This window comes from Canis lupus, chromosome 2 (genome assembly GCF_011100685.1).
Source record: "Canis lupus familiaris isolate Mischka breed German Shepherd chromosome 2, alternate assembly UU_Cfam_GSD_1.0, whole genome shotgun sequence".
Taxonomy (NCBI): domain Eukaryota; kingdom Metazoa; phylum Chordata; class Mammalia; order Carnivora; family Canidae; genus Canis; species Canis lupus.
In genome coordinates this window covers 36,773,713-36,788,164 of record NC_049223.1, presented here as the reverse complement: position 1 = coordinate 36,788,164, position 14,452 = coordinate 36,773,713, and the positions used below count along the sequence as shown (strand labels likewise).

General features: G+C 43.8%; 1 protein-coding gene across 15 annotated transcripts in view; it reads right to left on the bottom strand.

Moving 5' to 3' along the window:
- Positions 1-11,397, bottom strand: part of ARHGAP26 (Rho GTPase activating protein 26) — a 419,259-nt gene extending 407,862 nt beyond the window's left edge. For 7 of the 15 annotated variants that reach the window (XR_005355485.1, XR_005355484.1, XR_005355486.1 and 4 more), the window contains exon 1: positions 11,184-11,395. Coding sequence is in view for 12 of the 15 variants with exons in the window: in XM_038530485.1 (XP_038386413.1) it covers positions 11,184-11,337 (154 nt within the window). In the remaining 3 variants the exon portion in view is untranslated. Of the gene's footprint in view, positions 1-11,183 lie in introns of all 15 variants that reach the window. The other 8 variants (XM_038530483.1, XM_038530486.1, XM_038530488.1 and 5 more) reach the window with 4 other exon arrangements.
- Positions 11,398-14,452: the final 3,055 nt, after the last annotated feature.

Below are 14,452 nucleotides of genomic sequence, written 5' to 3'. Positions count from 1 at the left end.
TAAGTATATATATGAATTAAAGTAAAAATGCCGTTCTAATCTTATTTTATTTGCTCAACTAATAATCATTTTCTACACCTGACCCACAGGTGCAATAACGAGATACCCAGTAAGGACTCTGTTAAGGTTTCAGTTCTATCTGCAGACAGGGTCCATGACACAGAAATTGCCTCAAGCTCATTCAATCTGCCTGGAAATCCACTGAAAGTCTCACAGGAGGAACCAGTTCATAGATTCAAAGTGTTCAAATTAGCCTAGAGTAAAAATGTAAAGCACATCTGATAGCAACATCAGATGAGCTTTGAAATCTACCTGTAACGTCTTTACAAACCATGTAAAATGGGGTTTATTTTGGCTTTGCTTTTGCGGCAGCAGCAGGAGTCAAAGTGCAGCTACTGGCTTGGCCCAGAGAAGCCAGCTGGTTAACAAGGTTTGGTCCAGAATTCCCAAGCCCCTAAAACCTTTGTCCATCTGGCAAAGAAAACGCACACACACAGAGACCACTCTAACCTCAGGAATCTCCTCTTTCTAAATATAGTAGGCAACTGCCCAGCCTCCAAGCTCACCCTCTGAAGCATTCTGTGCCTTCCAACCAAGGTGAAATGAGCCAGATGTAAACATGCCGTGACAGCTTCTGGCCCACACTGCCAAGCTGTTTTCCTCAATATTTCCTCTATTTCTCCACTCTGGGTGTCTACAGAAATGTGTAAATCCCAGTGACTCAATTTTGTAAACATTCCTCTGACCACTAATGCAGTTTTTCTCACCCTAGCAAATGTATTTCCCTCTTGGTCCCTGATATTTAAGCTTGGACTAGCCTATTAGATATGGGTGAAGCTCTATCCCATCTCCTGTTGTATCCCTAAGAACCTAGAGCTCAGAAAACATACTGGACAGGTCCCAAGCTAATTAGGACACAGCCAATTAATTGTAATCTGTCTCTCTTCTTCAATCCCTCTCTCTCTCTCTCTCCCTCACTCACACACACGATTTTTTTTTCCCATGCCCTCGTTCTTTTAGAATCCATGTCAGTGCCTAAAAGAAAGGCCTGTTCTATTAAGGATGCTTCCAATTTAAGCAAAAAATGAAGCTTCAGAAACATAATCGAACACACTTGAAGGATCACAAGACAAATATAAACTGGCCATTTGGATGCAAAAGACCTAAACAATAGATGTCAAAGAGCTTGTAAAACTTGGAGGCTACTCTAGGAGTTGCAGGACATGGAAAGAGCAGACCAGGGCTCCATATTTGTTAAATGAAAATCTTCCTTTGACAGCAAAAAATATATCATTTGAAACACGCTGAGTTATAATTTAAAAAATTAAAACTAAGGTCCATCAGAAATTTAAATCTAGCAAAGCCATTTTGTTAGCTTCATATTGGAATCCCTCCTGTGGCTAGCTTTGTAAAATGCAATGGCCTTGAGAGGATAGCAATGTCACCCTCATGATTTCCTTTCCCCAAGAGCTCAGTGGTGATTCCTCCCTGGCCATTCTCATTTCATCAATTCATGGGGTTTGTGATCATTAGCTTAAACCGACCAGAATTAGGAAGCCCAGCCCGGGGCCTCTGTCCAAAAGGATGCTGCCAGCCTTACAAAAGCAGAAACCTGAAATTCAGCCTCCTAAGAATCATTGCCATAAGCCCTGGGATCCTATAACTGAGCAGTCAAATGCATCTGAGATTAAAGCAAGTGGAAGCAAAAAATCGCCAAATGAAGACAAATGGAGTAAATATCCTGGGTGCTGTTCATTTAATTATTAAAAGTTTTATGGGGGATCCCTGGGTGGCGCAGCGGTTTGGCGCCTGCCTTTGGCCCAGGGCGCGATCCTGGAGACCCGGGATCGAATCCCACGTCGGGCTCCCGGTGCATGGAGCCCGCTTCTCCCTCTGCCTGTGTCTCTGCCTCTCTCTCTCTCTCTCTCTGTGACTATCGTGAATAAATAATAAAATAAAAATCTTTAAAAAAAAAAAAAAAAAAAAAAGTTTTATGGGACATAGTAAAGGGGGAAATCCAAGACATAAAACACTGCCCAACAAAAAGATCTAAACAGAAATTTCAGCAAAGAAAATGCTTCCATGGTCAATAAGCACATGAATATATGCTCAAATCATTAGTCAACAGGGAAATGAAAATTAAAACTAGGATTAACCACTTCACACCTACTAAAATGGCTGCAATAGAAATGACAGACAATAACAAGTACTGGTGATACACATGTAAAGCAATTGGAACCCTTGTACAAAGCTGATGGGAATTTAAAAGAATGTTTCTGCTATGGAAAAGTTTGGCAGGTTTTTAAAAAATTAAACCTAAGTTTACCATACAACCTAGCAATTCTACTCCCACATAAGAAATAAGAAATGAAAACATACGTCCAAACAAAAACACGTACACAAATCTTCATTACAGCTTTGTTCATAAAAGCCAAAAATGAAAACCCAAATGTCCATCAAACAGTGAATGGATAAAGTATGATTTACAAAATGGAATACTCTTCAACAACAAAAATGAACAAACCACTGACACATGCTACAACATGGATCAATCTAAAAACATTATACTAACTGAAAGAAGCCAGATGCACATATAGTATGAGTCCATTCAGCATAAATTTTCATAGAAGACAAAACTATAGTTATAGGAAAAAGTAGATTAATGGTTGTCTGAGGCTTGTGGTAAAAATAGTGACAGAAGTGTCACTTTTTGGGGTGACAGAAATGTTTTAAAACTGGAATGGGGTGATAGTTGCATAATTCTGTAAACTAACTATAATGAATGAATTATACACTTAAAACTGGTGAATTTTCTAATTCAATAAAGCTTTTATAACAAAATTCCTCCAAAACATGCTGACCTGAAACAAACGGATATTTTAAAAGGAATGACCATAGGGGCATGTGGGTGGTATAGTCAGTTAAGCATCTGATTCTTGGTTTCAGCTCAGGTCGTGATCTCAAGGTCATGAGCTCAAGTTCCCCTTCGACTCCACACTCAACATGGAGTCTGCTTGAGAGTCTCTCTCCCTCTCTCTGCCCCTCCTGTTTGTGCTTGCTCGCTCACTCGCTCTCTAAAATAAATAACCATAAACATAATGTTCATGAGAAGCACTCATGATAAAGTGATAGGTCAATTCCAACTTTCAGTGATCATTCTGTGGGGAGGAAAAATGAAGAGGAGAATAAAAGCTTTTTATGGTTTTAAAGGAAAAAGAATAGTCCTTCCCAATGATAGCTATTGGTAATCAAAGCCCAACAAATAAGATATTCAACCATAAAAAGGAATGAAATTCTGGCACATGCTACAACATGGATGAAGACATTATGTTAAATGAAACAAACCAGTCACTAAAGGACAATTATTCTATTACTCCACTAACATGAAGTACTCAGAGTAGTTGAGGTTACCAGGTACTTGAGGGAGGGGAGAATGAGGGTTATCATTTAATCGGTATAGAGTTTAAGTTAGAGATAATGAAAAAGTTCTGGAAAGCAACAGCACTGCTGGTTACACAACACTGTGAATGTACTGAATACCAAGGAAGTGTACACCTACAAAAGGTTAAATTCTGTGAATTCTGTGTTATGTGTATTTCACCAAAAAAAAGCAAAAAAAAAAAAAAAAAAAAAAAAAAAAACTCAACAATAAGGAAACTCAAATAACCCAATTTAAAAATGGGGCAAAAGACCTTAACAGACACCTCACCAAAGATGATACACAGCTGGCAAATATACATATGAGAAGATGCTCCCCATCAAGTTTTTAGGGAACCACAAATTTAAAAAACAATGAGATACCACTACATGCCTGTTATAATGGCTAAATCCAAAACACTGACACCTAATTCTGGTGAGGATATAGAGCAACAGGAACTCTCATCTTTTGTTCCTGGGAAGGCAAAATGGTACAACACTTTAGAAGACAGTTTAGCAGTTTCTTCTTTTTTTCTAAGATTTTATTTATTTGAGAGAGAGCACATGACACAGCAAGAGAGAGCATGAACGGAGGTGAGGGGCAAAGGGAGAGAGAGAAGCCAACTCCCTCCCAAGCAGAGAACCCTACGCAAGGGACTGGGGATGCCAGGATCAATCCCAGGACCCTGAGATCATGACCCAACCTAAAGGCAGAACCCTGAGATCATAACCCAACCTGAAGGCAAACTTTTAATGACTGTGCCACCCTGGTACCCCAGTTCAGCAGTTTCTTACAAAACTGAACATATCTTACCATATGATCCACCAGTTGTGCTCCCTGGTATTTACTCAAATGAGTTGAAAACCTAAGTCCACACATACACCTACAAACAAATGTATCCACTTTATTCATAACAGCCCAAATTCAGAAGCAACCAAGATGCCCTTCAATAAATAAATGGATACATTCATATGGTACATCCAGACAAAGGAATATTTGTCAGTAATAAAAAGAAATGACCAGTCAAGCTACAAGAAGACATGAAGGAATCTTGAATGCATATTGCTAAATGAAAGAAGCCAATCTGAAAAGGCTAACCACCCTATGATTCCTAGCACAGTATATCACATTTTGGAAAAGGCAAAACTGGGGAAACAGTAAAAAGTGCAGTGGTTGCCAAGAGTAGGGACACAGAAATGAGTAAGTGGAACATAGGGGATTTTTTAGGGCAGTGGAACAATTCTGTATAATACTACAATGGCCGATACACATTATTAAGCATTTATCAAAACCCAGAGTGAACCCTAATGTAAGCTATGGACTTTAGGTAACAACATTGTATCACTATTGCAACCAATACACCACACTAATGCAAAGCATCAATAATAGGAAAAATAGAGAAGAATAGGTGTGTAGGGCTATACTCTATACTTTCCACTCAATTGTTCTGTAAACCTAAAACTGCACTAAAAATAGTCTATTAATATAGTCTATTAATTTAAGAACCTTAAACCTCTGTCAGTAAATTGAGAACTATAGATTAGATGTAATTGATTCAACCCTAGAACAGAATGGATTAAAGTAGAGGAACTTTTTCTTTTTTTAGTATATGTGCTGCCGAAGTGAGCACGAGGAACTTTTTTTAAAGTCAATGTTATATAGGGGACCCCTGGGTGGCTCCGTGGTTTGGCGCCCGCCTTTGGCCCGGGGCGTGATCCTGTCGACCCGGGATCCAGTCCCACATCGGGCTACCTGCATGGAGCCTGCTTCTCCCTCTGCCTGTGTCTCTGCCTCTCTCACTCTCTCATGAATAAATAAATAAAATCTTTAAAAAAATAAAAAAATAAAGTCAATGTTATATAAAAACTACAATATCTTATTTGGATATTATTTACTATTATTTATATTTGCATGAGTAATATTCCAAATGTCAGTATCACAAATTACCACCATTTACAAATGATTAGGAAATGTCTTTTTTTTCCTCTTTTATCTGTAAGGTGCTAATAATGCAAAGCAAAGAAACTGGGAAAACCTTCTTTGTTACCCAATTCCATACCCATTTGCCCTATATTAGGATTTTGTAAGTAATATCATTACTCCTAAACAAAGCTGGCTGACAATGAACATCCTTTGGGAGACCATTTGAATGAAGGGCTCATCTTACTAATGCAAAAAGCCTATGCCAAATCCTAAGAACTACAAAAGTGTGACATGATTTCAAGCATGCAACTCTTACATAAAATAATAAATTCAAAAAATAAAAAAAATAATAAAGCATGCAACTCTTGATGTTGATTTTTTTTTCTTTTTCTTTTATTTATTTATTTATTTATTTGCTCGTTTTATTGAGCAAAGAGGATAAGTCATTTATCTTAGCAGATCAGACCGGGGAATAGGTTTCTGGCCTTCCTGTTTGATGGTTTATTACCCAGCTAAAAAAGAATCACTTCCAGTTTTAAAATAAATAAGTCATGGAAAGTATTGTACAGCATATTGATGATAGTTAATAATAACATAGCATACGTTTAAAATTTGCTGAGAGTAGCTCTTAAAAGTTCTCACCACAAGAAAAAAAAAAATTCTAACTGTATGGGGTCACATGTTAACTAGATGTATGGTGGTGATCTCTTACAACATATACAAATACAGAATCACCAGAAACTAATATAAAGTTATATGTCAATTATACCTCAACTTAAATTTTTTAATTAAAAAAAGAAAGCGATGCTATAAAAGTACACATATTTTAATTTTTTTTTAAATCACTGATAATCACTCAGCACTTCCCAAAGAAAAACTCTATTGTTATAAAAGGCAAGAGATAGTCAAACACCCTCATTTTTTTGTTCTTTAATCCTATGATGGAGAGAAACACAAAACTCCAAAGTACAATACAAAACACGAGCTATTCTTTGCCACCCAGGTCTCAAGTTCTGAAAAACCACTAGAATAATATTTTCACTTAATCTAGCACCTGCTGCATGCTTCTCCTTTTTAGGGCTTAGATCCATGAAGAATTTGCATCTTCAGTACCACTATGATAACTGAAGGTAAAAAAGGTTCATGTTCAAGAGAAAGCCCTCAAGTCTATTGCCAGGTTCAAAACCTACACAACTTCTTAGCTTTGGACCTTAGAAAAGTTATCCAACTCCAAAACACAGAAAAATAAGAGTATTCATCTCACAGGACAGCAGTAAGGACTAATGAGACAATGTAGACACTTAGCATAGGGCCAGATACTTGGTAAGTGCTCAATAACCAAAAGCACATCATCTCCAAAAAGTCTCATGAATACTAAGGCTCAACTACAGAAATATAAATACACTGACCTCATTTTTTTTTGGGGGGGGGGGGGGGGGGTGTGTCACCCAACAGGATAAAACCCCAGAGTCAGGGCTTTATGGGATATCACACAACTTGCCCAACTTGACTGAAAGGTCAGAGAGGAAAGGGGCTAGATTCTTAGTTTTATCTTGGTCTCCTCTGTATCCATCCACAGTACCATGGACTAAAACTAATCTACTCCCCACTCATGGGTTTGAAACACAAAATACCCAGGTTTCTCCCAGCTCCAGGACATGGTTCCATCTTTGGGATCTCACCCCTACATAAACCCCCCTGAAGAGCAGCTTATAGATTCAAAGTTCCCCCACCTGAAATTCCAATGAAAAACTCTGTACCTAAAGTTGGTCACCACCACCCAGGAGGAAACTATTAAAATTGTACCTGTGATGTTTGGAATAGGCATATTTATTGCCTGAAAATACATCAGTGATTGACAAGGGCTGGGGACAGAGGTAGGGAGGAGCTGGGAGAAAATGGAGAATGATTGATGCCCAATGGGAATCAGATTTCTTTTGGGGTGATGGAAATGTTCTAAGATTGACTGTAGGGATGACTGTACAATTCTGCGAATGTACTAAAAACCTCTGAATTGGATTCTCTAAGTGGGTGAACTATATGGTAGGGTGAATTATACCTTTAAAGAGTTGATATTTTTAAATTTTGCATTTTTGCCCTACCTTAGACTATCAGAATAAGGGTATTCATTCTATCTGAGAAAGCAGAAGCCAAATTTACAGCAACAAGTCCAAAAGCCAACTCTCAAGATGGAAAGAAACAGTTCCTGAAAACCCATACCACCCCTCAAAACCAACGGCCTAATTCACTTTCATTTCTATGAACCCACATTTGGTTTGTCACTGGGTCCATGAGACCAGCCATAAAGTCCATTCCTGCAAGGCAGGAGAGTCAAGACGCACCCAGCCTAGCCACTGAGGGGGCATGTTAATCTAGCAAGAAGACTGAAAATTCAAGTTACCAAAACGTTATTTGGAATAGAAAGTATGTTGGGAAACTTACTCTTTTTTCTTTTTTTTTTTTTTTAACTTGTGGAACTTTTTTTGGCATAACATTATACAAATAGGATTACCAGGATTCTTCCCACCAGAGGTTAACACATACACAACTGTGTAAATTACGAAGAAGGCATAAGCCTAACTCCCTGCACCCAAACCAAAAACTGTACCTCTGCTCTTACTTTTGCTCTGAGTCTTGACAACCTTGAAAGCTGGCAGATGATTATAGCTACCAACAAGTGAGTAGTGCTATGCACCAGGCTCCAAGCTAAGTGTTTTCTTTACAAGGACTGATTCATTAAGTCCTCACAACACTAGAAAGTCAGGGTGGCTACTACCTGGAGGGACTCAGGCTCAGTGACTTGTCCTAAGTCTACCAGTAAGTGGTGGGTTTAAGATTCAAACCCAGGAAATGTTAAAACTTAATTCTACAAGTCTGAACTTCATCTCCAACTTCTATCATCTCTACAGAAAAACAGAAAGTCTTGAACACACAAAATCCTCCCGAATGAAACACTGAATCACCAGGGCAAGGAATGAGTTCTGGGCATATGACAGCCACAGAAAAGACCTGAACAAATCAGGAAAGAGAAAACTGACAGCGTTACCAACGTAGGTTGCAAATCTTTTATCATTTATCTTCTATGTATCCAGACCAGAGGCTTGGGCTTCCAAGGTAAAACTTCATAGGGGGTTATTTATCAGATTCTCAAGGGGACTCAAGAGACAACTGACCTAGACAATAGTTTTGCTTCAAGTTTAAGTGCATAGGCTTTGGAATCAGATAGCTCTGGTTCAAATATACTTAACCACTTTGTTACTTTAAGCAGGTTACTGACCTCTCTGATCGATCTTCAGTTTCTTCAAGCACAAAATGAAAGCAATAATAACAATGATCAAGGTGAACTTTGGTAATCCCAAAAGGCTAGTTTTACTGCCTCAGATTATCACACGGAGGAAATCTAAACCCAAAGGTCTATGAATACTAATTATAAAATAAAGCCATAAAATTTTATAGCTCAAAGAGACTGTAAATTATCTAAACCAGGGTATTTTACATAATTATGTATTTATTTCGTGTAATTAGTTTTAAAAACACTGGCTTTACATTTTCAGTAATGAAAAGGATGAACAGAAGAAAAATAATACACAAATACTAAGACAGTAATACACACTGTAGCAAGCACCTAATGATAATGGAATGCCTGAAATCTGGGAAAGAGTGATCAACTCCACTCTTTCCACTGAAGAGGTCACACATGATCTACTCAGGTAATAGTAGCTGTCAGAGTATTGTTAATACATACAACTAGATATAAACAGATTAGAACATTTAGTTCCTTACTAATCTTTCCCCCAAGTTACAGGGCTGCTCCATTCCATTAGACAACTTAAATAATTCTTAAGCCCTATCACTGCATTATTTCCCCCCACCCAAGGAATTCTTAGCCCTATCCAAAAAAAAAAAAAAAAAAAAAAAATAGTAGCAGGCAAATAAATTCCCAGTCACACAAATGTACCCTACTCATACTCAAGACAGATATACAAATGCAGTTCCAAATTCTAGCAGGCTTGGTCCAGGGGGTCCACTCTGGGTAAGCAGGATGAGAGAGGATTAAGAGCTCTGTGTTAGCAGGAACTCCGACTCTGGCTCAGACCATGCAGGGGTGCAAGATTAGGTCCCACTGCTGGAGCTGTGTGGCTCTGGACTAGTGACTTCATCAAGCCTGTGTGTAAAATGAATAACATGAGATAATTCACCGGCAAGGAGTCAGTCTCTGTTGCCAAAGGGGCAACACAATAATCACTGCTACATCATCAGGACCCAGGGCAGCAGTACCTACACACAGCAGGCACTCCATATGTTTGCTGAATAAAGCAGAAGGCCAATTAAAGCCAGAATGAGACTGAATCAAAACTCGTGGGCCCAGTCTATGAGTGGGCTCCTAACTTTCTCCAAACCAGGGGTGGAGTGTTTCCTGAATCAAAGATGGTCAGTGGGAAAGGAAGAGTTATTGGTAGGCCTCAGATCATCAGAGACCCTGCCTCTGAGGAACCTCATCACACCACAATTTTATGTTTATTTCACCCCAAAAGATTGGCAATTGCTGTCCCGGGGTTCCATTATCTCCCCCTACATTTTTAGAAGCAACAGGATCACAAAATGACATCTCAGGCAATTGACTTCCAGAAATCCCCTTTCAAGAGGCCTGGGAACAATTTTCAGAGATAGCACTCCACTCAGCCAATGCAACCTGGCCTAGCTGAAAGGTAGCACCTATGAAGAAATCCATCCCACAGACGGGAAAGTAAAGTCAAAGACAGTTCCACTATCTTCCTTCATGTTATTCCTGACTCAAAAAACTAAAAGATGGACGGAGCTATTTTTAAAGGGGGGAGATTGAAAAAGCACCAAGATCGACCTCACGATCCAAGGAGCTCATCCCTAGAACACTTTCGTTTGGCCGGGAGAAACTCTCTGGCTCTGCAAAGGTCAAGGGAAAAACCATACACAGAATGCAAATCTCATTTCTCCCCTACCAAGAGGAAATAAGTAAAAAATGGGTTTTACGAAGGGCTCCGGAATCCTTAAGGACGAGTTTTAACTTCAGCTCTCCGAGTGAGGCCGGAGGACATTCCCTCAAAACCTTTGAGTTTTCAAGGATAAAGGGAGAGGCTTAAAAAAAAAAAAAAAAGAGAGAGAGAGAGAGAGAGAGAGAGCGAGGGAGCGGGAGAGAGTCAGGATATGTTCGTTCTATTTTTAAACCCCCGCCCACAGTTTAGAGTAAAGGAACACTCTGATGCTGTCCTCCCACCCCTGTCACCTTCTGCTGAGCACAAGAATCAGAACCTGCACGCGTTCACCGCCCGGGGTCACTGGCCGCGATCGCTCCCCAGAAGCGCGAGCTCCCAGCCGCGGCGCCCGGCCCTTTCCTGGCAGCGCCCGCGCCTTTCGCAGAACCCGGCGGCCCCGGCAGCCCGGCGCGCACGGAGCGGGGCGGTCCCCAGCCGCCCTCCGCCGGGGCACGTTCCGCTTCCCCGGCCGAGCACCCCGGGGTGAGCAAGCGTTCCCCAAGGGAGCCGAGCCGGAGCGGCGGGCGCGAGGGGGCTTCCCAACGCGGTGCGCGGCGCGCCAGGCACGGGCGTCCCACTCCCGGGACACCTGTGCGCCGCGCACAGCCAGCCGCGGGGCCCCGGAGCGCCGCCCGCCCTCGGCCCCCGCCCGCCAGCCCCGAACGCCAACGGGGGGCTCCGGGGCGCCCGCCTCGGCGACCGCTGCTCGCTCGCCCCCGCCCGGCCCCGGCGCGCCCGCCGGCAGCGTGCACGGCCGTCGCCCGGGACCCCGGCCGCCCGACGGCCCTCCCGCCTCAGGGTCGCGTCCCCGCCGGGCTCGGGACACTCACTCTTGAGCGCGCCGATGAGGGACTTCCCGTCCTTGATGAGCTCCTTGATGAATTTGTTGGTCTTGTCCAGCTCCGCTTCGTGCGACTTGAGCGTCTCTCGGAAGTGCGGGCTGTCGAGGCAGCAGTCGCTGAATTCCAGCGCGGGGAGCCCCATCGCGCCCGCGTCGCCCAGCCGGGGGGCGCGCCTGCCCCAGCGCCCGGGAGGCCCGCAGCCCCGAGCACGCACGCGGCGGGACCGCGGCCGGGACCCCCGACGCCCGCCGGCTCCACAGGTGTGGCCCCGGCTCGCCCTCCGCGCGGTGTCCGCCGGCGCGCACGGCTGCCGACCCGCGCGGGGTCCCGGCCGAGGGGCGGCTGCTCCGGCGGCGCGCCACGGAGCGGCTGGCGGGCAGGAAGCGCGGCCACCGACCCGCGGCGGCGCCGGGAAGCGAGCGAGCAGGCGGGCGAGCGCGGCGGCCGCCTCCCCGCCTCCTTCGCCCGATCGCTCGCCAGCGGCCTCGAGCGCCCTCTCACAGCAGCCTCGGCCGCCCCGCCGGCGTCCGGGCCGCTCGAACCTGCTAGCGATGACCTAATCCCAGGCGGACCAATCAGCACGCCCGCCTCAGCCCGACCCCCCTGCCTCCCGGGGACAGCCGGCCCTTCCGCGGCCTTGACCCAATCAGCGGGGTGCGGAGGCGGGGCCTGGGCCGGGGGGCGGGCCCACGCCACCGCCCAGGTCCGCAACACAGGCTCCGCCCCCTCCCGCCCGCGCGGTGTTGCAGACCCCGTGCGGGAGGGGTGATCGCTGCGAGGCGCCGACGCTCCCCACTCCGGGTCTTGCGGACCTGCTGCGGCCGGGACCCGAACCCGAGGTGCTGCTTCCGCAGGTCTGGGAAGCGGAGGACCCTCAATGTGCCTAGCATGAAACGGGGCTGCAGTTCCCCCTGAACCCGCCCTGCAGGGCTGGGCAATCGAGCTTTCACTCGAGATGCAGCTCCCGAGCCCGGGAGAACCTCGAGCGCAGCGAACCACCATGTCCACCCTTTTCACCCGCTCCGTATTCCAGCCAAGCAGAAAATGTTTGTATTTTTAAATTACCAGTTCTTCTTGCCCGCAATCTTCCCGCCCCTCATGGCCACTCCTGCTCAAAACCCGCCCACGGATGCTCCCCGGCCAAAGGCTCTAACATCCTTACGAGAATTTCAGCTGCCTGTTGTTTTCCTGTTGGGCATCTAGCACAATTTTACATAATTACCTCCTGCCTGTCGTCCTTTGATACCCTGTGAGCTTCACGAGGGCACAGACCACTGCAGTTTTCTTGTGCGCTGCTGCATTCCTGCTACCTAGGCCAGTGGCTTGCATACGGTAACGGATACTGAGAGCTTACCGTGTGCTACATGTGCCATTCGTGCTCCGGTGACTGACAAATGTGGACTAAATTAAATCTTTCCCCACCTCCCACCCCCAGTGCGCTGCCCTGTCCTCCCTCTGTTCCACTACTGGAATTCATTCAGGCAGCTCACTTAACTGCACTGGTCAGGCTGGATCCCACAGTATCTAGTGCTAAATTGGGAACTCCTAGAGCATAGGGACTGTCCCTGAAATAAATTTTTGTGTGTCCAGGAGCTAGGAGCTTTCAGTTAAGGGTTTTTTGTTTGTTTTTGGTTTTGGTTTGTTCTTTTTTTTTTTTTTTTTAATAGATCTGCTATGTGCAGGCATTAAACTAGATGCTACCCATACTAAGATGAATAGCACAGAATGGACTTAATTGCTGCTAGTGGATGGGAGAGACAGGAGAAGAGCATTAGGGCTGCCTGGTGAGACAGGAGAAGGCCTGGGTGCTTAAAAACATGGGGAAAAGGTTGCCAACTCTGGGGCCAGAAGAGGCATCTACGTTGAGAAATCAATTGCCTGGTTTATTGAATACATAAATGAATGAGTGAGTATGATCTGTTTGCTGCTGTATCTACAAATTTAGACTTGAGAGCAGGCCCGAACAGCTGTGGGACAGATAATTAAAATCCTGAAAATAGTTGCTCCTCAGTTGCCAAGAATGAGAAAGATCTGCTTAATACCATATCTTGAGCACTTAAAAGGTAGGTTCTCTATTGATACATAACAAATCACACCAAAACTTAATATTCTAAAACAACAACAATCTTTTTATATTCTCTCCTGGTCTCTGTGGAAGAGCTTAACTCGGTAGTTCCAGCTTAGGAGTCTCTCCTGTGTTCCAGTCAGACAGTGACAGGTGCTGGAGCAGGGGTGGTTAGCTGAGCATCTCCCTCTTCTTGGGTGGGCCCAAGGCTTCTCTGCTGTGTGCCCTACTTTGGGCTTCCTCCTTGCATGGCAGCTTCAGGATTCTACTGTGAATGCCCCATCTCACAAGGCAAAAGCTGTACCACCTCTTATGGCCTAACCTTAGAAGTCACAAATTTCTAGCTAATTTCTTCATTAGCTACAAGCAAGTCACAATCCCACGCAGATGCAAAGAGAAGGGAATTAGACTGTACCTCTAGGTGGGGAAGTGACAAGAACGGGAGATACTGTTGCAGCCATGTCTGGAAAAAACTAAAAAAACAGTGGGCCTGGCACATGATACTCAATCAGTGTTAAATGAATGAAACAAACTGGGGGTGTGGGGGCACAATGATTCATATTCTTCCATTGCAGGAATATTGGGGCAATTGTGTATAAAGTAAAATAAATGTATTAATAATAACATTGGCTATCATCTGTGCCAGACATAAAGTAGAGCTAAATTATTTACATGCATTTAATCCCTGCCAGGTAATATTGGTACCATGATAATACCCACTTTTCAAATGAGAAATTGAGGCCCATAATTGGAACTTAAGCCAGGTTACTTAGCTAAGAAGTGTGTGCGATACATACATATATGCCCATTTACAAATATGTGTGGATAACATTTCATTTCTTATTAATTTAACCCAGAATTTCCATAAACACTTCCCACACTTCAGGCAATACTATCAGAAAAAGAGAATCCGAATGCAGTAGTATCAAGGACAGAAACTGGCACATGGAAGGTGCAGTTATCTCTCACATCCTCGAAAATAAACTCCATGAGGTAGAGGTTTTGTGTTGTCTGCTGCTACAGCCCCAGCTCTTAGAACAGCAACAGGTACTTAAGAGGTGCACAATGCCAACAGGAGGGACTCAAGTTTAATAAGGAAGAAACAGCAACTCATGTGACAACATAGCTATGAATGCAGATAAAACAAAAATCACTTTCAAACAAAATAGAGAAATAATTTAGGCCAAATAAT